Below are 23,538 nucleotides of genomic sequence, written 5' to 3' on the forward strand. Positions count from 1 at the left end.
GTGTCGTTGTGAAATGCCTGACGTGAATAAACTCTCACTTTGGGCAAGGAGGAAGTCGGCGGTCCCTCCGGGACGCCGCCGGGGGCTGCGCGCTGGCACCGGGAGGGAGCGCCGGTGCCGCCCGGCCGCCGTTCCCGCAGCCGGCAGCGACAGTTCTGGAGGTGGGGGCCGCACACAGCGGGTGCCCCCTCAGCTCTGCAGTGCATCGCAGTCCTCCTCACAGGCGCAGAAATTAAGTTTCGCTCACTGCTTTCCCCCCCCTTTCCCAGCTACCCCGGTTAAAGCTGCACCGGGAGAATGAAACCAGACCTCGCGCCCTGTTGCTGCCTGGGAGCCGGGACCCCTTCGCCGCCCCCGGCCGCAGCCTGCGAGGGCGGGGACATCAGTCACGGGCGGTGCGGGGTAGGGTCCCCCCTTTGGGAGGGGTGGCAGAGGGGGCTGCCCTCCCCGTGTCCCCGCGGGAGGTGGGGGGAAGCGGGGGCGCCTGGGCCCCGCCGCAGCTGGCAAAGTCGTACCCCGAAAGGAGAAGAAAAAGAAGCCTCTCGCAGATGGCAGGGCCCCCCCTCCCCGCCGCCGTCTTCCCGCCCTCCTTTCCCCCCCGCAACTTTCTCCCACCAGAAGAGCGGGAAAATGAGGGAGGGATGTTTGCTAAACGTGCTCGTTCCTTCTGCAGCGTTCGGTGGTGATGAATGCAGAGGGAGGGCAAAGGAATGGGATCTGATGGAGAAGAAATGTGTTTGCAGGGGTAGGAGGAGTGTAAGCGGTAATTGTGTAATTAATTAATTGAAAAAAAATACTTAAGTCTCATTTGGGGAGAAAGCTGGAACGGGGTCCAGAGGGTGTAACCGGTGAATTTTTCAACTTCCAAGTTTTGCAGAGGGACAGGCGGAGGGGTTGGGGGTGGGGGGACACACACACGGACACGGCTAGAGCAAATCGGGTGGGAGCGCCAGGGAGAGATTTATCGTTTGAATTTTCAGGAGATCATTTTTATTAAGGTGGGCGTTTGGAAAGCAGTCTCACCTACTGCCCGCGAGCGAGCGAGGGCGGGCGCGCAGCAGGGCGCCGGAGGAGCCCGCAGGCCGGCCACCCGTCTCTGCGCCCGGGGCGCCTCCGCCTGCGCGCCTCGTGGCACATCCGAATGGCCGGCGAAGTTTCTCCTGCCATCACTGTCCGGGAGCTTCTTGCTCCGCTCCGGGCTGTAAGCTTGAACTTTCGAGAGCGTGGTGACAGTGTCGTGTTATTACGGCACCACCACCAACTTCTTAAAAAAAAAAAAAAGAAAAAGAAAAAAAAAAAAAAGGATTAAAAAAAAAGAGCTAAACAAAAAAATCCTCCGCCCACCCCCCCCCCCCTCGAGTCCTTCCCCCCTCATCTGCAAAACAACCAGCAGCGCAGCAGCAGCAGCAAAAGCAAGACTCCTGAGCCGCCGACTACAAGAGGGTTAAAAGTGTAGATTGGATTTCACCCCGGGAAATCTAGCACACGGAGTGAACTTGAATCTTTGGCTATTTAAGGAGGACTGGGGTTTGTTGAGAAGTTGTGGTGATCCAGAGCAGAGCCCCGTCCTGATTGATTTCATCTTCCTTGAGTCTCAGATGACTGTAAAATGAATAGATGAAATTATTCCTTTTTGAGGCTTTTCTTTGGGGCTCTCCGGGCAGCGTGTTCTCAAAGCGAAGTCATGATGTATTCTCCAATCTGTCTCACTCAGGTATAGACGCGTTTTATTTATTTTATTTGTTAATTTATTTATTTTCACGTGTTTGTTGGGATTTTTTTTAAAATTTTTTATATGTATGTGAGTTGTTAATGAGTCATTGTTGGTAGTTGTAACGGGTTACAACACAATTGTAACTGCTTGTCAGATCCAAACTCCTCTCTCAGGAGGGAATATTAGAAAATAAACCGTACCAGGGCATTGTTTTGGGGAGATCCATTCAATGTGTCACCCGTAGACAAATACTGTTAATTGTTGGTGCATAAGAAGTCAAAGGTTAACAAACTGGAGATGAGCATAATTACGCTAAAAAGCAGGTTTGAGGAGTATTGATTTGATTGGAATCAAGCGATTTGCACTCTTTTCAGCTCGCCAGTTTACGCAGAGCCTAATGAAAGAGTTTGAAAGCAAAAGTGCTTTTTTGACCAGACAGGACGACTGGCGGTGCGAAGTAATCCCGTCTTATGCTTAATTAATAATATGTAGTCTGCCAACAATGAGGGCGATGTAAGCGGGGATGACGAGGCTGTGCAGCGTTTTCTCCTTCGGTTATACAAGGGCACACGGCATTTTCCCTCTCCCAGCTAAATCTGTGGTGCTGGCGGAGGAGCATGCACCCTCCTCAGCATGGGGAAAGACCGAGCCGGTTTTACAGCCGCACTTGCGGCCGCCTGTCGGTCCCGGGCGGCGGTGTCACCGGACGGCGGAGGGAGCGGGGCGAAGCGGCGGCCGGTGCCGTGCGGGCGCGGAGGGCGGGGGCGGCTGCGGCGCGGCCCGAGCAGGGGTCCCCACCGCAGCAAAACGCGGGTTTTGCAACCTGAGGGGTTTCGGGAGCAGGTTTGAGAAGTTCCCTGGGTGCCGCGGGAGCGTCCTCGCCGGGAGTACGGTAACGGCGAGCGACCGCCGGGGCACCGGAGCCTGTTCCTGACGGTAAACCCGATCTGCAAAGCCTGGGAATAGTTTTCAGCAGCTTTCGTGAAAGTCTGTCTTAGGAGGATGTGATGTAAACTGATTAAGCGATAACTGCTTGCTTCCACATTGGTGCAACAAATAGCTAAAGAAGTAGAAAATGTGCGAAAGTAACGTCTCCTGCAAGGCTGCTACAGAGCGGCCAGCGTTGCACTTACAGTTCCACTGTGAATAAATAAATATGATTTAAGTTATTTCTCCGTTACAAAGCATTGTAATTCAAAAGCACTAAAGTATTCATAAATTGTGACTGAAGATGGAAACAATGATAAGGCTTATTCAGTGGTTGGATACAGTCCTGTAGTTTTTTGGCTGACACATTTTTTATTGTTTATATTTTGTTTGGCATCTAAGTGTGATTGACTTAGATATGGATATTTTCAGCAAGCAAACGTGAGCTGCAGTGGAGGAAAGCTGGAAAAGAGTGCTGTTGAGATATTTCTTCTTCAAAAGAGAAGCATTTTGTGTAACAGATATGCACATGCTTACAGGTACACACAGAGAAATAATTAATTAGCATGGAATCTGCGGTTAGTAAAAATTCTGTGTAGGCTGTCCAGCCTGTGAAATTACTGATAGGTAGTAAGACTTTGGCATCAGAGTATAAACCTGAGAGTACTACTCAAGAAAGCACTTCTGACATTTGAAACACACAAATTTTCACAACCACCTCTATTGCAGCGGTAGTTAATTTTCTCGTTTCCTGATCTAATGCCTTTTTTTTTTTCTTCCCTCCATATACTTGCTTTTTGGACTCACTGATGTATGTAATAGATTTCCTCATTCTGTACAAATCTGTATTAAAATACTGCACTCAGGTATATATGAAAACACAACATCATACTTCTACAGCCATTAATACATGGAAGCAGTTCCTGGCTTTTGTGTGTTGATCCCTTCTCCATAATATTTTGCAGTCACGCTCTATCATGTGCCAAGCAGAGACAGTTCCCGCTTAGTGATACATACATGGAACATGGTTGCAGCAAATTGATTTTATTTTGGAATCTTTTTCTACCTACTTGGAATGATACATAAATTAAAAATTAAAATTACACTGGCAATGAGAATCTATATGTTGCATTCTTTGTTTGTTTAAAGAAAAAGATTGATTCATCTCACTTTGAGTTGTGACTGCATTAAAGTAGTGCTGCCAAAACTGCTCTCTATTGTGATCTCTGTCTCTAGGACTCTTGCAATGCACATTGACTGTGGTAGTATATGTTCAGAAGAAAATATTTTGGTAAAAGTAAACACAGAACACCTGTTTGAACTGAGCTCCTTGGGAAAGCAGTAGTTCAGTTTGTGCTGAGATAACGCTGAAGCACCTTTCAGAAACAAGTCTAAAATCCAAAGTACAGCTTTAAGACAAACCTTGACACTTTGGGTGTTACCTATCACACTTTCAATAAAAGTTTGGTGGGTGAAAATAACTCCAAGGAAGAGGAAAACTTACCAAATGCAATTTAATTTTAGGGGCTCCCTTCCTCTCTTTCCCATATGCCTCTCTCTGTGTTTTGGAATGAGTGTAAACTGCGTTTATCTGTCTTGCTGAGGCATGAATAGGATGCAGTTACCGCATGCCTTTTAGTGCTTGCTCTCTTGTAATATTTTTTGCGGTGGCTTATTTTTATGTTATGGTAGTCTGGAAAGTCAGAATATGTTGTATTTTCTTTTCCTTGTATATGTTGTTCCACCAGGCGCAGAGAAAATCCATGCAGGGAAATTTAGTAGATGAAGATTTCTGTATAAAATTTCTATACTTCTGACTGGCTTATTTATTCTACAGTCCTCAGTTTGAACTCCCACGAATTGATACAAAGTTTATAAAAGTGGAAGATAGGAGAAGTGTGTTACCTATCCCCTTTACCTTTTCCAAAAAGAAAACTTGGCCTATCTATCATCATTGGATGACTGCTATTTTTTCCTTTATTTACAAGCTACATAGATGTTATATAGTAACTTCCATTTTAATTTAAATTGCCAGTTCACAGCGGTTCACCTGAGCCATTTGATATGACATTTCAAAATCTTACCTTTATAAATCATTTTATTGCAAGAGACACTGTCATGCATGGATTCATGCCACATAAAAAATAAAAAATAATTCAATATTGCCTGTATGAATATTAAGGGAAAAAATAAAATTCTGTAGATGCCTTTTTAGGAGGTTTAGTGGAGAATGCATGTGATTAATTGCAAATCTTCATTTAGGATAATTTTTATGGGCACCACTTCTTGCCGTCAAGTAGTGTTTCATTTGAAAAGACTCCAGGTGCACAAGGAATTGCTCGAATATATCTGATAAAATTGCTTTAGAACAGGATGTTCTTTGCCGTATTTCTCCTTCACACTCTTTCACCTATATTTATATCTTTAGGACTTAATGATACTGTGAAAGAAAAGCTTGAATACAGTTTTTAAAAGGCTGGGGGTTTTGGTGTATGTTTGTTGGGTTTTTTTTCCCCTCTCTTTGAAAAGGAAACATTCAACCAGTACAGATTGGAATTTAAACAGTGGAATTCTTACCTGTAAAATTTTCATAGATGCAAAATGCTGTAAGTTATTATTGGTAATACTGTGTGCATTACCTCAAGGCATAGCCATTCTGAAATAGTTTATGATGCTCTTCTTTAAAAGTAAAACTAGATGTGCAGTATTCTAGTAGTGTAGAATATGTCCACGTTTATTTTATTGCCATTTTAAGTTCTAAATACTGAAGTCGGTTTAGATGTAGGGGAAATCATTGTACTGAGACAAAAATTAATTTCTCCCAAAGCTCTTCAGCCACCTGCTTTCACCTCACCTTTAGCCCCAGCTGTTAGAATTTTAGAAGTCTGTAGTAAATCTGTTTAATTCAGCCTAAAATGAATTGCAGGGATTTAACACTGTACAGTCTTTATGCTTACATTAATTTTTCAAAAAAAAATTTTTTTATTTGAAAACTGTAATTAAGATTGCTTCCATAGAAGAAAACATAAACTTTCTTCAGTAGTTATAACTGAGGGAGAAAAAAGCATGGCATCAGAAAGCGTATGAAGATAGGGAAGTCTTATCATGGGCTGTGGTTACTCAGAGCAGTACTGCCTTCTCACACAAAGAACAGATTGTGGTTTAACTCTTTCGACAGCCTAGTTTTATATGCCAGTATAGTATCAAAATTGTTCAAATCTGTGCTGGAAACTACTAATCAGTTTAATTGTTGCCTCTGTGGGTCTTTGTTAAGCATCATATTGTAATGCAATTGTTTATGTCCTGAAGTATCTTCCTGTATTGTCTCTCCTTTTTTTTTTGTTCCTTTTCTTTTTTTTTTTTCCTGTGAAGAGAACATGATCATAGGTAGACTGCTTGCAACTTTTCTGTTGTTTTCTGTTTGATTTGAGAACAGTTAGGGAAGAGAGGTAACTAGATCTAGTGGGTTTTTTTACCATTCAGGAAATTTTGAAGTTTGTTTGAAATTTGAAGATTTAAACATGAAATCCTTTGCCTGAAGCTTCTACAATGGCAGTCTGCAGTCTATAATTGAGACCATTAGTTATACTTTCATCATTTTTACCTAATGGAGTTAATCAGCCTATTGATTAAACATAATTCATTCCTTGTCTAGCAGCGTAACTAAAATAGTAGTTTGTTAATTGTATTCTTGAATATAATTACATAAAAAAAGATTCAGTTTTAGTTTGATTGCACCGTGCCACTCAGTATGATGAGCAATCTGCATGGTATTTAAAACTAAATATGCCTGCTCACAGGAAGAAAGATACCTCCCCTAAGGTCTTCCTTCCAAATCAAAATACAGTAATGTTTGATAAGCGGATTGCACTGTTTTAAACAGCAGATTTGTTCATGGAAAAGAAGTTTTTGGGAAAGGTCTAATTAGATATTAACATAGATGTGTGGGATGGTACTTTAGGCAGACAAATCAAATTAATTGAATTGCTATAAGATGTACTTGTAGACAACAGCTATGCATTACCTCCTTAATGCAATCCATATTGCTGCTAGGCAGAAGATAAGAACTTGCAGGGGAAGCCAAATGACAGAAAAGGATATTTTGAAACTGTAAATAAATTGCATGGATTTCATAAAAGCAGCATTTGACCAGCAGTGGACTCGTAATGTCTTTTTGCCACACCATGCAGAAACACAAAGAATGCAAAGTTTGTGCCAAGTTGCCATTTTTCATTGTACACCTCAGATTGATTTTTAAGGGGTTTAGAATAATTGCCACGCTCATGTGATCAGTTAATAAATTAACTGACTCCGTGGGGCTTCAAAAGCCACAGTGGAGCTACCGGAAGAACATAAATGTAATTTTTCTTCTCACCTTCATAAACTCTAATTTTACAGAGTTTGGGGGATGGTGTGAGGGAAGCCCAAAGAGCTGAAAGTACAGAAGCTTCTGTTCAGGATTTGTATATGACATGGTTTGTCTTTTGCCTGCTTTCCCTTACTGTATACTGGTTTCTCTAGTTACCACCACTGGAATGGTGCTGTTTCAGTGCTGGAATGTTGGACGTTTGATAAGAAAATGGATCAAGTTTAATGGCGCATGCTCTTTGTACCACCAGCAGTCTCTTGCTGAGAGCATGCTCCAAAAGCGGGAACTCTGTGGCATTACACTGAGCATGTATATGCTTTGTGTTTCTGTGCCACAGAGAAGAGAAATGAACTGTGGCATTTGCCTCAGCATTCTGAACATTTCTGCTCAGCTTTTTTAAAACCGTGTAGTGTCCTCTTTGTGCAATGGTACTTTTCTTGATGTTACCTGTTCACTCAGATATTTAAATGTTAGGGAAAAAAAAACATCTTGGTAGCATCGCTTTTAAATTATGTAGTCTCTGCAGCATTGTGGGATGAAGTGAGGGGAGGCATATAAAATAAAATCTTCACATGGTTCTTTCAAAGAATGAAATATGGGGAAAATGTGATTTTCTATGCAGTTCTCGCCTGCTGCCTGACAACAGTAGTAATTTCATAAAAGGTGTTATGCAGAAATCTGTGTAACTTTTAAGTGTTTATTCTCTTTGTCTTGTATTTCACTTGAAGATTTTCAGAAACCTTTCTTAATACTGCTTCAGTTATGAGATACTGACTTTCAGTTTTCTTTTTCTCTTCTTCATTTTTTTCCTTCACTTCTTTCCACAGGATGAATTTCACCCGTTCATTGAGGCGCTTCTTCCACATGTCCGTGCAATTGCCTATACTTGGTTCAATCTTCAGGCTCGAAAACGCAAGTACTTTAAAAAACATGAGAAACGAATGTCAAAGGATGAGGAAAGAGCAGTCAAGGATGAGCTACTTAGTGAAAAGCCTGAAATTAAACAGAAGTGGGCATCCAGACTCCTGGCCAAGCTGCGCAAAGATATTCGCCAAGAGTTCCGGGAGGATTTTGTGCTCACAGTGACTGGGAAGAAGCACCCATGCTGTGTATTGTCCAATCCTGACCAGAAGGGCAAGATTAGGAGAATCGATTGCCTGCGACAGGCTGACAAAGTCTGGCGTCTGGATCTAGTCATGGTGATCCTGTTCAAAGGCATCCCCTTGGAAAGTACGGATGGAGAACGTCTCATGAAATCCCCACATTGCACAAATCCAGCACTTTGCGTCCAGCCACATCACATAACAGTATCAGTCAAGGAGCTTGATTTGTTTTTGGCATACTACGTGCAGGAGCAAGGTAGGAAGCAGATTGTCATATTTCTATGTTAGTATGTCAAACTCTGATTCCAAGTAGCCCTATTTCCCCTGTGGGCTGCTACCAGTGAACATTATTCTGTGGTCTGTAGACGTAGTGTGGGTACATACCCATTTGTAAATCAGCATGTGTACAGATATACTTAAGCACACACATATTCCTACAGACCTGTGTGACATGCATGTTTGATATACGTGCCTTGTTCTCTTTCAAGAGAGACACATACCAAGGCAGTACTTTCATTCCACTGAAGTTGCCTTTTTTTTGGTCAAAAAGTGGAAATATATAATTGTGACTTCAGAAAACAGTCTTCTTTTAAAAAAAACAAACCACCAAAACCAACCCCTCCAGTAGTGTTAGTAACAGATGAAGGCATGTGCAATTGTACATACTACCAATATTTATTATTGTCTTTGTAGTTACAAATAACCAAGTAGTTATCCTTAAACTGATGAATCTGCTATCACATGGAAGAGCAACTGTAGACTTTCTCATGCCTATAAAACAAAACTTGAAAATACTTTAGCACAGATATACTTCTTGTATTTACCAAATAGAATCAGAATTACAGCATACATTATCTAATCTTTTATTAATATTTTACATCGCTTATCTTACCTATGTGAGCTTTAAAACAAAGATCCAGGTCATAATATTTTGAGATAATTTTCTATGTAAAGTATATTTTCATAATCACACTCATATACTTTAATTTGGCAAGTAATTGAAATATGGAAAATTGCAGGAGCTCTATAGAAAAGCTTCTTAAACTTAGTTTCTGCAGAATGCAAATAAAAACAGGGCTTCTGATAATCATGTATCAGGGCAAAAACCTACTAGTCATATTGCATATTCAATAAAAATACTCATAGGCACGTTCCCTAAAGTTGTAAATGGCTGTAAGTCGATAAAGGTGGGGTTTTTTTCTCTGATGCCAAGGCTTCTGAAATGCGTTTTCTCTGTTAGGAATCATTTTGGTTCTTTCTGGTGATGATACCATCTTCTGTGTGTCTTTGTACTGCTGACTGATCAGCAGTAATAAAACATTTATTTTTTAGCTGCAGATCTCAACTACGGAAAGTTTGACCATCCGCAGATGGTGGGGCCATTTCACAACTTGGCCTGGTAGTAGGCAGAAATGGCCTGCAGAAGGGCAGATGGCAGGCTGTTATCTGATGCCCAATAAATAACTGCAGGATTTAACTGGAAAACAAATGGAATTGATTTTTTTTGTAACAAAAAAGTAAAATTGCACGTCTTCATTTGGTGTGTGCATTCTTTTAAAGAATAGATACAAAACACAATCTTTTTCTTTTAAGTGAACTCTTTTAGCAGTTGCCAATGCAAGAGGAGTGCTGTTTAAGTGATCGTATAAATCAGGTTCTTTTTTTTTGGATTATTTGTCATGAAAAAAAGAAGTGTTTTTTCCCCCCCCCTTACTTGTATTTTTTGTGGGTTTTGTCTCTCCACAGCAGCAGACACGTTTAGATATTTTACAGCAAATTTAAGTAGCTGCAGAGTCTGGTAAATCCGATAGGAAGAAAGATTTCTTTGATAACATTAAACAAAATAACTTAATTACAAATAATTTGTACCTTTAAACTCTTTTTGTGAAAAAAAGTTCAAATTATATTTTGAATGCATATAGTGTAAGACATAGCTTACTGATTAATTCTATGGATTTACCCATCTCTAAAAGTCAAAACTGCAAAAGGAGGCAAAACAGTTTAAGCAGCTCTTGAGCCGAAGAATCTGGGGTCAGAGTACTCTTAACACACTGTCGACTTACATGTTGTCGGAAACTAGTAACTTGAAGTGAGAGAAGGAATTGCAGGGCATAGCTGATTTTGTTGATTTAAATGGATTGAGAAGATGAGTTTATTTAAAATACTTGTCTAATGAGAAATTAGTAAGATAAGCATGCTGTAATGTTATATCTTTCAAAGTTACACGATGGTACTTTGAGAATATACTGAAAGATGAAGCTGGTTAATTTCTATATACCAAGTCACTCTTAGGAGACCCTTTTGTTTATTGTAAACTGCGTGTATTTTGTATCTGTCTTGGTGCTTTACAGTAAATTTTCCATTAACATCTGTTGGCGTGCTTCTTGAAGAAGTCATACTAAGTTATCTATGTATTTTTTTTTCCATTTTATCAAACTTTGATTGTCTATACTCCTTGACAGCAAGTTAATTGTGGCACTTTGTAGTGCACTTGATTAAGAGCGCCAGGCTTTGTGAAAGATAAGCATGAAGTCAACCAAAATGCTGCTTTATACATATGGTGTTTTGCCTTTTATTTATCTTTCCAAAGATATAAACATGCCTAATAGTATAATGTAAAAACTAAGTGGAAACATTGAAACAATTAAATCCCTGAATGAAATATGAAGAAGGAATTAGCACATAACATGAATAAAGGGGCCAAGTAGTTTGCTTTTTTGTTGCTTTAAAAAAAGAAGATTAGGGAAAAAAGAGGAGGAAGGATAGTTCGAGTGCCAGTGATGGTTGCCAGTGGCACCAGGATTGGCATCAGACCTTCTTTGTTTAGCCTAGGATGTCTGTGATTTGTTGGTTGGCATCCGCATTGCAGTGCAGAGCAATGTTACAATATATTGACAATTTCCAGATCTAGAAGTGTCAATAATCTTTTCAGTTCTTAACAAAAAGAGCTGCTACTTCCATATCTGCCTTGAAAGAAGAAATTAGGACTGATCTATGAAGTTCTGTCACTGACCAACTTCCTCTGATTCTACTTTTCGCTTATCTCAACATTCAGCATCTTTTTTTTCCTCTGTGCTCTTTCTGCTATGCTCTTGTGATTTAAGATATTTAAAAAAAAAATAAAAAAGAAAAGAGGATTGTCACACGTTGTGATGCTGCTGCTTTGACTGAAATGGAGGAAGAAAATGGGAAGTATATACTGTGATCAGTGTTTAACATCAAAATAATTCTTGATCATAAGACACTTCAACGGGGCTCTGCTTCTTGTGTGTATCAGGTGTGTGTGTATGTCCCACAAAGAGATTTTATAAAACCCAAACTCAAAGATGGCATGAGTGCTGTTTCTATTGACAAAATTGCCTTTCCCTCCCCCGCCACCGTCAGGCATCGGAGAATGTCTATCATTTGCTATTTCAGTCCATAAAATCATTTGATGGTATTTGATTCAGTGCAGCGCTTATGCTGTGTTCCCGTTGCTACAAGAACCGCCATTTTGTTTGTTGAGTGCCAGGAGAAGCGAAAAAAAAGGCAGACAATGTGCTTGATGCCAATAATGGTTGCCAGTGGCACCGAGGTTGGCATCAGACCCTCTTTGTCTAGTTGCTGAATGCCTTTGATTCGTTGGTTGGCATCCGCATTGCAGTGGGCACATTGGAAAGTTTTTGACAATCAGTGAATGAAAGCTGCAGTACTTGTTTGCTGCAACAGAACCTAGATAATATAAATCCCTTCTTCTGATATATGTTTTACTTACTCTTACAGTAATTAAAAAAAATAAATTAAAAATTACCTTCCTTTTTTTTTTTTTTTCCTAAAACATAAAATACCTTTAGCAATGTGCCTAGTCTGCAGGATTCCTAAATCCTGCATCACCTCTGCTACTTTTATTTTTGCAGCGTAAATAAAATCCTAAATTGATGTTACGTATTTCAGCATATGCTGAATGAAGCACAGTAGACCTTGAGAAATGCTTTGGGAGTTTAAAGTACTGAAGCAATGGTACATGTAAATGTTAACATTTGTAAGTGTTTTTAGTGCATGTGCCTCTCAGAGTATGTTTCTCTGATCAGTCATGTTACTGTTTACACTCTCCTTTGTCCTTATGTAAGGGTGATATAATTGGGGGAGTCCACATTCCCAGCTGTTAATAAACTCTGGAGTCAAGAGAGGAGAGGATCTTTTAAACTATCCGGGGAGTGGGGCAGAAAACTGACACAGATGTCCTTAGTCCCGTACTGTATAGGCACTTTTGGTTTTTTAGTGTCTTAAACCATCAAGATGCTGCCACAGCTCCAGCTGCATGACTTTGTTACCAGGAAATTGGCAAAAAGAATAAATAATTTCTGTTGGAAGTTTCCTAGATAGTTAGCATTAATATTGCTTTCCGGTTAACTGCTATTATCTTGTTAATTAATAAGAAGGATTAGCAGCTCTATCCAAAGGGCTGCACAGAAGGAAGCCTGGCCTATGTGAGTCCCTGAGTCGCCAGACTGTGTCCTGTCTCTTGGGGATTGGAGTGGGGGGGCTGGCCCAGGAGAAAAAAGAGAAAGCAAGAGAAAAAAGATGAGAGAAGAACGAGGGCACTGGCCAGCCATGAGGAGAACTTTGTGTGCGGGACCCTCCTGCCGTGCTGCCCCTGCTGCTGCCGGGAGGTTGGCAGGTGCCGGGTGTGGGGATGGCTGTGCCCTGGCCCTGCCGTAGGTGTCCTGCCCCCACTAGTGTGGTGCAGACAAGGGGCTCGGACATACCCTGCTTTTGGTGTGCTCTGCACTCATAAAAAGCATGTTTGCAGATGACCCCAGCTGGGGCGCAGGGTGCTGCAGCTGTGTTGAGTCAAAACTTTTGCCACACAGCTTAATGCCAGCAAACTGGCAATCCCAAACCAAGTGGGGATATTGCTTTTTCACTTTGGATGGTCCCGGCAACATGTGCACCTTGTCTTACTTGAAAAATATGCCCTCCTTCCAGAGGGAATTGTAATTCTTTTTTGAACGTAATACATATGAATTGCAGAAGTGGGTGGGTTTATCAGTGGCTTGATCTTTTTTAAAGCTTTTTGAATTTTGTGAATGTATTTCTATAGGGAGGTCAAATTTTAAAAGAGGTTTGTACAGTAGTTTTCACGTTATTCTTTGTATAGTAGTTTTCACATAGAAAATACAGCAAATTTATTATATAAACATGTTATAACAATTCTTTCTATATTTTAATATGATAAATAAAATTATTTTGGGTACTTTGATGTGACTATGTGAAGTTACACCTAAGATCACATTCAAAATTATATTTTAATCAGTTTCTGACTAAGTCATATTATGTTCATATGCCTAAGTAGTGTTACACTGCCCAGATGGATTTTGGATGAGGGTTTGCGTTTCTTCTGTGCACTGATGCTTCTGTGTACAATTAATAAAGAAATTATGGGCTTAGAAGTATCAATCAGTCTATTGAATTGCTGATTGGTCCTATGGCTATTAACTCTAAGGATTTGCCTCCTTCTGAGTAGCTATGAACACACAATAGAACATTTTACCTGTTTTGCAGAATGATATGTCAAGGTGCAAGGTGATTTGTTGGAGTTTACACAGCAAATTATGAGTTAGAGCAGGAACAACAGGAAATAGAGCTTATTATTGCCTGTACCTACAGGCATCTAGGTGCTTTAGGATCTTGTTACTTACACAGTGAAATGGCATGCTGATCCCCTGGCTAAATCTAAATTTTGAATTAGAAGGCCACTGCAAAAACAGAAGTATGAGTTTATATTTTAACTGCTCTAGTATGAGAAGAGCATTTTTTTAGTTGAAAAATCTCATGAGGAATAGTAAACCTATTAAAAACTGAATTACTCTGGGCAATTTCAGTCTATTCAGGCATGCAGAAAATGTAATTTTAAAAAACCTTTTTAAACTGGAAAAGGCACTTTATATATTTATTTATTTTCTAGTTTCCTAATGTAAAATTTTGGATAACTATTTTGTTGACTGTCTCTATTGTGCTGAAAATTACAGGCAAGAAAGACATTTGTCATTATGAGATGCAGGTTAATTTAGTTTATATATGAGGATAATAATGTTTTTTCCATTGATTATTATAGATACTTTGTTTATGAAGAGGTACGATACTGAAACATTCTGAAAGGTTACTTAATGCCATTTTTCAGAATGTTTATGTTTGAACTGACGTTCGAACAGTAGATCTGAAGAATTCAAAATTTTTTTTTTTCTTTTTAATTTTAATTTTCCTCAGAGCAGGATTGCAGGTCATGTGACAGATTCATGAGAAAGGAAAGGGAGTTTTCCATATTTAATTTTATTGTTGCCAACAGGAATTAAATATATATACATTCTGGGAAGGAGCATTTACCTCATTCTGGTCTTTCTTACCTGATACACTAAAATGAGTAATTTTCATAGGGTTAAATAACAGCAATTGTTATTGTTTATTATTGTTATTGTTTAAGACAAAAGAGATTTAGGTTCATATAAATTCTATGCAATTAGTTGAAAACTTAGAGCTCAGTGTTAATTTATGAACGACATTTAGATTGACAGCAAGAAGCTATAAAGAACAGAAAAGGAAACAGAAGATTCTTGCTTCACTGTAGTTTCAGACAGAGAAACAATACTGTGAATGAAAAGAATGCTTCTAAACTATAACTGCCCCAATTCATAAAGAAAATACTTCAAGCAAAACCAGAATTTTATGTTTTAAATTTTCTTAAATTTTCATGCATATTGAATTCACTGTAACTGTGAAAATTTCATTAAAATAATTAAACACTAAATAACACTGCAAATTGTATTTTAAAGTTAATTGCATGAGATTGCTGTCAAGTTCACTTCTTTTTCTAGCTTTCCTTTCTTCCCTACCTTTTCCTTCTTCTCCTTCCCTGCTGCTCGTGTAGTAACATAGTTATATTAAGTACACTCTGGCCCTCTGACACTGTGGTGCTTGGATCAGCAGACTAACCATGTCAAACACAGTAATTCAAGAGGCTTCCTAAAGCTTTACATCCAGTCTCTGCAGCAAGGTGAAATGTTTCTTTGCTGTAATTGCCCACGTTAGGATGATGTTCAGATAAATTTAAAGGGCTATCTTAACTGAGTAGGGTTGCTTCTTCCATTGTGGGGCAGAGAAGAAGACTCCTTATCTGGAGTCACTTACCAGACATGAGATGAATGAGAAAAGAGAAAAAGGTCTGTGTGATTAGTCAATTTGTTTGATAGATGTCAATCAAGATATAGCTTGTTATAGGGAGGTTTAATGATTTTACTCTGTATCTCTTTTTTATGTTTTTAAACTCTGGTGGAATTTTTAGAAGTTGTTGCTAAAAACCTGGCTCGGGGCAGTGAGGCCTGGATTAGAAGAGGTTGTAAAGGCTCAGAACCTAGTAAAGAGGGAGTAAATCTTAGATTATTAGCTTTGTGTAAGACAGAACAGAGTTAATTTCAGTGTGTATATTGTACTGTCTGGGAGCAGTGAGTTGTGTGAGAAGCTACACAGTGAAGCTACACAGTTGTGTGTGAAGATTGTTTACAGTCTCCCTCCACTGAGTTCTCCTTTGAGAGAGGTTCTTTCCTTTTTGAAGTATATTGGATTTTTTTGATTTTACATAAATATATTTCTTTAGCTGTTTCTTAGCAACATTGTTATTGGCATTTGACTTTTGTTCTACCTTTGTTTTTTCCCCACAAAGAAAGTGGTGGGAAATAGGCACTTCAGACTTAGCTTTTAGGGGGAGTTTTGAGGAAGAGGTGACAGTCTAAAGTGTGTTTATCAATAACAGTGTTTTGAATGTTTTTGACTAGCCTGAGGAACAGAGCTTTTGCCTTTATGCCCTGTGACTCCTATGTGTTACATCCTGCTTGCTCCCAGACCCCTCTTCAAGTCCAAAAAGGTGACTTAAAGTTATAGGGACTTCAGAGTCATTTTACCATTAGTTTGCTCCCAATTGCCTATGATGTTTATTTAAACTACTTTTTTTTTTTTTTAATGCTAAGAAATAGAGGAGAAGTTGCTGTGATAGGTCATTGAGGAAGGCATGGTGTAAAAGCTTAGCTAAAGCCCCTTCAATCATTAAGTATTCTTTTCCCTCAGAGAAAATGTTCACTTTTTAACACTAAATGCCTATCTCCAGAATAGAAGGGACACATTATGTTTTCCAGTATTCTTCTGTAAAGGTGCCTTCACTAAACACCTCTCTGTGGCTGTAAAGTGGGGTTTTAACTATTTCTCCTCTGAAAAAAATACATACAGAAATTGAACAAAACAATTCCCATTTTCTTCCTTAGGGAGTGAACAGGAAAGCCAAGTGCAAAACCAAACAATTATTGAACTCTGAGAAACTTGGTGTGTCTGTTGAGAAATTAGGAAAAAAGTTGTGTGATTTTTGTTTGATATGAATGCTGTGCACAAGAAATCTATTCTATATTATTTGCAATTATTTGACAATTGATAATTTAAAACATTTATATCTTGAACCTATTGTTTATGTATTTGACATCCTGATCTTCAAGATATATTAACTTGAATTACTATACATATTTTCATAAAGGATGAATTTAAACAAGTGAAAGATGGTTATGAAGTGATTATCTTAAATTTAGCATTGCATTTGAATTTGTAGTCAATTATCTTGCCACGTTCTTCACAAGCTATGTTCTGTGATGTCATAGGATTTATACACTTGTCTTAAAAATAGAAACAGATAAATTTCCACACATTAGAATCCAGTAATTACAAACTGTTTGACTTTAGAAATTAAATGTAACAAAAATATTCACAGAGTATGTATTTTTTGCTTGTTAATTGCATTGGCCTAAAATGCCAAACCTTTTTTGATGAAGTGACTAACAGAGAAATGCTTAGAAGATTGTTATGGATGTGCCTTATGTCTGAAAGATAGCAAGTACATTTACTGGAGCATCAGTTTTCCATTGCATCAGTAATGCCATTGAAAATGATGACGAACTTTTTGAAAGGTTGACTACACGCCGGTGTCCCTGATTTAAAAGTGTGAAAACTTCTCCTAGTCAAGACAACTTATTCTGACATCTGCAGTTTCTGAAAGGATTACCTTAAATTTGTTATGCCACGTTAAAACACGTGTTTTACGAGGCTGGCCTCAGCGCCTGGCCTTAATGTCAAGAACCCTGCTATGTAATGCAATGGGTCTTGTTAGGTTTAATTGACCAAAGCTGATTTGTTAAAACAATTCATTTGTGCTTAACTCATGCCTAGGCCAAGCTGCTACCTGAATCTCTTGACCTTGACTTGTTCTGGGTCATGAAATGGCTGCGAACTGCTTGACCTCTCCATTGTTCAGCAGCCATGCCACTTCTTCTGGTTCTTTGTGGTAATTGCTGACAAGAAGACCTCAGCCCCAAATTTACAGCCCAGCGGCTTTTACAGTGTCTTTCTGGAGCAGCTGTGTCCTCCTTTGGATGTGCTCCTGATGTCACCACCTTTTGTCTGCTGACAGCGATGGGGACAAATTGACTGTCCTCCAGAGCAGAAGAAGTGGTGTGGGGATTTCTAGGAGCTGGAAGAAAACTTCATCCTCTCTCAGGCTGCTGTGGAATTCTGCTCTGTTGAGGTGCATGGGGTCACTACATTTTTTGAGGGCAAAAGTCATCAGTCTTAGTCAATCCAATTTCATTGTGAGCTTTGTTTGAGTGGGATGTGCTGGGAGGAAGGTTCTGCTTTGAAAATGTTTAGAGATTAAAATCTAATGGATATGCACACTGCTTCAATTTTTAGGAAAAAAGAGTGCTCAAAATAATTTCTGGGCATGAAATGGAGAAGTGTTTCGTGTCAATGTCATAAATGGCTATTGATTTCTTTATACCAAAACATCAATTTCTAAAAGACCGAGATTGTATTCAAGAGCAATCATGGTCTCTAAAGCAAAGGACTTTACAGGTAATGCTTGATGCAGTATCTAAAATTATTGAAAAGGGACAAAGAACAATCTTTGTCATACTTTTTTTTTTAATTGTGAAATGGATTATTTCTAGTGTAAGCTACTTGTTCTTAAGTATTACTCTTGTTGGGGGGGAGTAATTGGTCCTTTATCTTGACAAACTGCCTACTGTCAATATCCCTGATGCTAATGTCAGCTTCTTGATGTAGGCTTTGTGCTTCCTGTAATTACCTACAGTTTGACTGCTAGGACAGTTTAGTTTTTTGAGATGGATATTACATCAAATCATCTGCTGCATTGTGACACTGTTTTAGGAAGTAATGCCTTTTAAAATCAGTAACTGGATTTGTTGAAAAACTGGCATGATACAACCTTGCTGGGTTAAGAAAGCTACTAGGCTAGTACTGGTACCACTATAAAACAAGTAAATTTGTAATCCAATTGTCATCAGATAATTGATATGTTCTTATTTTAGGGCTTTAGCCTTAAACTTTGCTTATATTTATTCAAACAAATTGACACAGTGTAAACCCCATATTCTTTCACAACACTTTGCACTGACTTCTGCAGCGTGTGGTCAGGTTTGTATTTCTGCAGTACACCTGATTTCTTTGCAGACTTATTCTGCCTTTTCTTGAAAAAAAACCCCCAGATTGTCTGTGTGCATACAGCATTCCCATGTGCTTGTAGGTGACCAAACCTTTTCCTTCTGTGTGAAACTCTACAATGTAGGTGTGATTTTTAATTGCAGTTTTATATTCCTCTGAAAGAAGAGGGTGGGAATGCTGGTGCAAGGAGCTTGAATACTATCACAGTGATGACAGTGTAAAGTATGTCTCAATATTTTGATGCAAGGACTTGAAAATCTTTGTCCTGGTCCCCAGCCCTGCTGTGGCTCCCTGGGTGACCTCGGGCAGGTTACTTAATCTCTCTGTGTCTCTTGTCCCAGGGAGAGAGAACACAACTTGCTTCAGCACTGCCCCAGCGGGGGTTGTGAAATACTGAGGTAATGTACTGCCTAAAAAATTCAACCCTCCTATATTTTACTGCAAGCAAAATCCATGTGCTAGTGCCCAGCCCCCAAGTGGGCTCTGTGTTGTAAAAAAATGTTATACCCAGTTTTCTCATGCCCAGACGGAAGAAACTTGCCCAAGCAGGGAGGGCCAGCACAAAGCATTCCTTCACTGAAAGCCCTGAGGTGGTACTGCTTTGTGGGAGAAGGTGTCAGAGAGGAGGAAGGCGCAGTGGAGTTGGCCCATCATAGGAGACTGGGTGTGTGGTGGGAGCACTCCTCATGTCACCTGTGCTTCATTCAGCAGGAGCTCTGGGCAGGGCTGGCCCTTAAAGGTGGGACATGGCTTTGGTGGCTCAGGGGGCTCTGTGAGTTTCCTTGCCCTGATACAGTGAAGGAAAAAATACTTCAGACAGAAAGATAAAAGAAACACTCATCATGGGGTAACTGTATGTATGTTCATCCACGTTCAACCACAGAGGAGGCATTTGCAGTGCTGCAGGGGTGGCCTTTGATCTCACTCATCCTTCTCTCCACTCTGGTTACAGGTTTTCAGTCAAGTGGGCCAATAGCTCAGGCCAGAGAACACTGAAGTTCCTCTACTGTAGTCCTATGCACAGGATGATCAGGAGTTTTGGTGAGGTGTGAGACGAAAACCAAGCTGATATACAGTGTGTCTGTGTCTGGAATATGCTGGCCATCCTCTTTCATCTCCCAGACTTGGGCAGATCTGGTCTGTGAGGCAACTGATGGGGTCATCATTGTTTTGTATAAGGGCTTAGTCCAGAGCTGTGTCGTAGAGGGCCTACCTTTGTCTGAAGCCTCCACTGATTGTACTGAAACACTCCTAAATACTTCATTAGTAACCTGTACTTTTTGGACCCAGTGTGCCCTCTACTTTTACACCTTAAGTCATTGCTTTCCTCAACTTTTACACCTTAAGTCATTGCTTTCCTCATTCCTCCCTTTATGATGATATTTCAGGGTTGGTAATGAACCAGCCATAATAACACCTACAAAATTTCTGTGTCTGCTTCTCAGAGTGGGAGGTGACAATAATTTATGAAAGTGAAAAGAAGTCTGTCAATGCACTTTCCCACCTGATACTGAAACTGCGGTTTACAGTGAACCAAGGGTTAACATCAAAACTTATTCTGTTGTTTATCTTCCAGTTAAAGAATAACCAGCTTGTTCAGAAAGGAGAATCGGAAAATTGATTGGACTGTCTAGGTTCAGACACATAATTTCAACTATATCAAGTTGTGATTTTCCCATATATGCATTCATAGGTGGGTTCACTGCTTGTAGTTCAGTCATCTGTAAAGGCTTATGTTGTAGAAGTCACGGACTTTGATGGTTTTATTAAACCCAAGGGAATTGTTTTTAAAGCTATGTGTAATTACTTTAACTGGCTGAACTGTTGCCTTTTTTTTTTTTTTTTTTAGTTAAGGAGACATATCACATTGTTACATAGAGCATAAGAAATGTTTTTTGCATCTTAACTATAGTGAGGAGTGCTGGTATATTTTAAAAGGTACTAATCTTGCATTGTCATACACAAATGCAGTGTGTGTATATAGTCCTCCTTGGCCTTTCATGTATTTTTTTCACTACATTGCTGATATAACTTGAATATTCTGGGACAAGAATTATAGTTGTCCTATAATGATTCCTATTCTATTTACAACCTCTAAATAAAGGAAAAGCTGCTTATAGTAAAATGAGGATCACTGGTCTTTCAGTAATTAAATAGACTTGTTATACTGCATTAATCCTTTTTGGAACATTTGGAATGACTTCTTAGCACTCACAAACACAGCATTAGGGCCAGCAATTAATCTGTTGTTTGTCCTTCAGTATTTGTGTGATGTAAAGAATGTGTGTTCAAAGATGTATTCCAGGTTCAGGACTAGGATCATCACGGAGTCAAATAATGATATTGATCATTCAGTAGTGTGAAGCAAGACCTAGAAGGAAGTTGCAACTAATTGCATCCAACTGAAAGGACTAATGATGTTTTTTAATGCTGTCTAGTTTTGATTGCTGTATGTATGTGAGAAAAAAAGTGTGAGTTATTTGGAAGTAGCTAGAAACTTTCTAATTTTCTGATTAGCCTTCCTCATAGGTAGGTCAAGAAGTGAAGACTCAACATTTCATCAGTAAAGAATGTGCTCAAGAAAAAACTCAGTATCTTTCTAATGATGAGGGTAGTGTTATTTTTATCAAGGACAGGTTTAGGAAGCATCTACCAAAGCAACACACCTAAGCTTGAGTTGTCTGGCAGACAAGTGTTTCAGGTGATCTCTTGATGTCCTTTGTAATCTCTGGGTTCAATGATGCTAATGCAGTAGTCAAATTTCTTCCTTTTCTGAGCTTTGACTTCACAAACAGTGAGCAACTAAAATCACCTGAACTTTCTCTCAGACATTTTCAGTTCTGTAATTGTTTTTCTGGACATAGCCTGCTTAGTTTTCTTTGATCAGAAGGCCATACTAATTCACTTGGGGTTGTGTTGGAGTCTTATGCTGTTTTGCATTGTTCAGCTGTAATTAACTTGAAGCATAGTACAGAGCATTAGCTTCTGAGCCTAGGTTAAATCAGCAGAAGAGTCTTATGTTCCTGTGGTCTATAGTCTTAGAACACATTATCCTATTGCAGTAAGATAAAAGTGTTTTAAATATAGTCCAGCCAGTTTGACCTTGTCAGAATTCAAGTCATATTATTGGTAACTTGCTGAAGTGTTTCACAGTAGGATGAACATTAAGACAGACCCTATTCTATCTAGTGAGAGGGCCATACATCGATCTTTTCTTAAGTTCCACGTTAGGGTATAGTGAGATACTCTTTCTTCTCTGTGCTCATGACACTTTTCTTACCATTAATAGGCACTTGTGTCTGACATCAACAAATGCAGTTGAGACACTACAATGCAACAATATTAGATCATGTAGATATGACTGGTGAATAGTAATAGTTGTGGTTTTTATTTTGGGAAAGAGTGATTAGTGACAGCTTTATTGTAGCAACTCTATTTATGAAGTTATTGGCTTTCATTGTAAGTGCCCTGGGAACACGTGTCAGAATTAACAGAATGTAATCTAATGATTAATCTACACACTGCAAAAAGTTGCAAATCTAGAATTCTTAGATTTGACTCTTCTGAAGTCTGCCTGCACAAACACAGTGATAAGATATCGTGGTAAGGTCTGAGGAAGCTCATGGGAGCCCTGCATTCATATGACATCTTCATGTGCTTTTATGTACACTGCTCCTATGGGTTCCCTACAGGGTGATGTCAACACACTCGGGAAAAATATGCCCATTGGAGTAACCTTAAGAGATTAATTTGAACATGTCTCTGTTATATGTATGTTTTATTTTCTAATACTAATATATGCATCTGTGTCTGTTGATGTGTGTGTTGATGTGGTGTTTGATACACAGTTTCCAGTTTCAGTGAATGGTGTTTGGTACACATCCTAATTATTATGCATCTTATTGTCTAAGATGCCTTACCTTGGTTTTCAGATCTGGTTTCTTTATCACTGGTAACACATGACCTGTTTGAAAGTGGCACATAGAATTCCAGAGTCACTTAGGTTTGAAAAGACCTCCAAGATCATCATATGCAACTGCTAACCTAGCGCTGCCAAGTCCACCACTAATCCCTAACCACCACATCTGCATGTCTTTTAGACACCTCCAGGGACACCTCAACCAATTCCCTGGGCAGCCTGTTGCAATGCTTTTGGTGATCAGTTTTTTTCCTAATAACCAAGATAAACTTTCCCTGGTGCAACTCAAGGCCATTGCCTCTTGCCCTGTCACAAATTACTTGGGAGAAGGGATTGACTGCCCTCTGGCTACAGTCTCTTTTCAGGTAGTTATAGAGAGCACTAAGGTCTCCCCTCAGCCTCCTTTTCTCCAAGCTAAAGAACCCGGTTCTCTCAGCTGCTCCTCACAGAACTTTTTCACTAGACCCTTCAGCATCTCTGTTGCTCTTTCTGGACTTGCTTCAGCACCTGAATTTCTTTCCTGTAGTGGAGGGCCCAAAACTGAGTACAGGATTCAAAGTGAGGCCTCACCAGTGCCATGCTGACATATTTCTCGTTGCCTTTGTGGCAGACAGGTGGGTGGCAGAATAACTGCATCACTGGACATCACAGATGATGAATAAATGTGCCAGCATTTCCTTTCTTCATGGAGCTGTCTCCACAGCGACTGTTAACACTCATCAGCTCTTTTGCAGTCTGTCACCATTTGAGAGCTAGGTTGCTCTTTGTCAATGGAAACTGCAGCAGTAACCCAGCTCCTGACCTCTGGGGATGTGGGGAGGGGGTGAAGTGAGAGAGTAGATGTGGGGTTGTGGAGGAGTGGGCAGGGTCTGAGTGAAGAGTACTCAAGAGCAAGTGTGAGTAGCGGGCAGTGGAGGATGCCATCTCCATTGCCAATAGCACCAGTTTTGAAACCCCTTGCACTAGACAGGTC

General features: G+C 39.7%; 1 protein-coding gene across 7 annotated transcripts in view; it reads left to right on the forward strand.

The window, feature by feature from the left end:
- The first annotated feature begins 1,381 nt into the window (after positions 1 to 1,381).
- NFIB (nuclear factor I B) overlaps positions 1,382 to 23,538 on the forward strand; it is a 169,248-nt gene continuing 147,091 nt past the window's right edge. For 2 of the 7 annotated variants that reach the window (XM_008921623.3, XM_008921624.3), the window contains exons 1-2: positions 1,382 to 1,714; positions 7,838 to 8,369. In XM_008921623.3, the coding sequence (XP_008919871.1) occupies positions 1,685 to 1,714; positions 7,838 to 8,369 (562 nt within the window). In that variant the 5' untranslated portion in view covers positions 1,382 to 1,684. Of the gene's footprint in view, positions 1,715 to 7,335; positions 7,439 to 7,837; positions 8,370 to 23,538 lie in introns of those variants that run through there. The other 5 variants (XM_018070282.2, XM_018070283.2, XM_008921625.3 and 2 more) reach the window with 4 other exon arrangements.

This window comes from Manacus vitellinus, unplaced genomic scaffold (genome assembly GCF_001715985.3).
Source record: "Manacus vitellinus isolate BGI_N305 unplaced genomic scaffold, ASM171598v3 scaffold_18_pilon, whole genome shotgun sequence".
NCBI classification, from domain to species: Eukaryota; Metazoa; Chordata; class Aves; order Passeriformes; family Pipridae; genus Manacus; species Manacus vitellinus.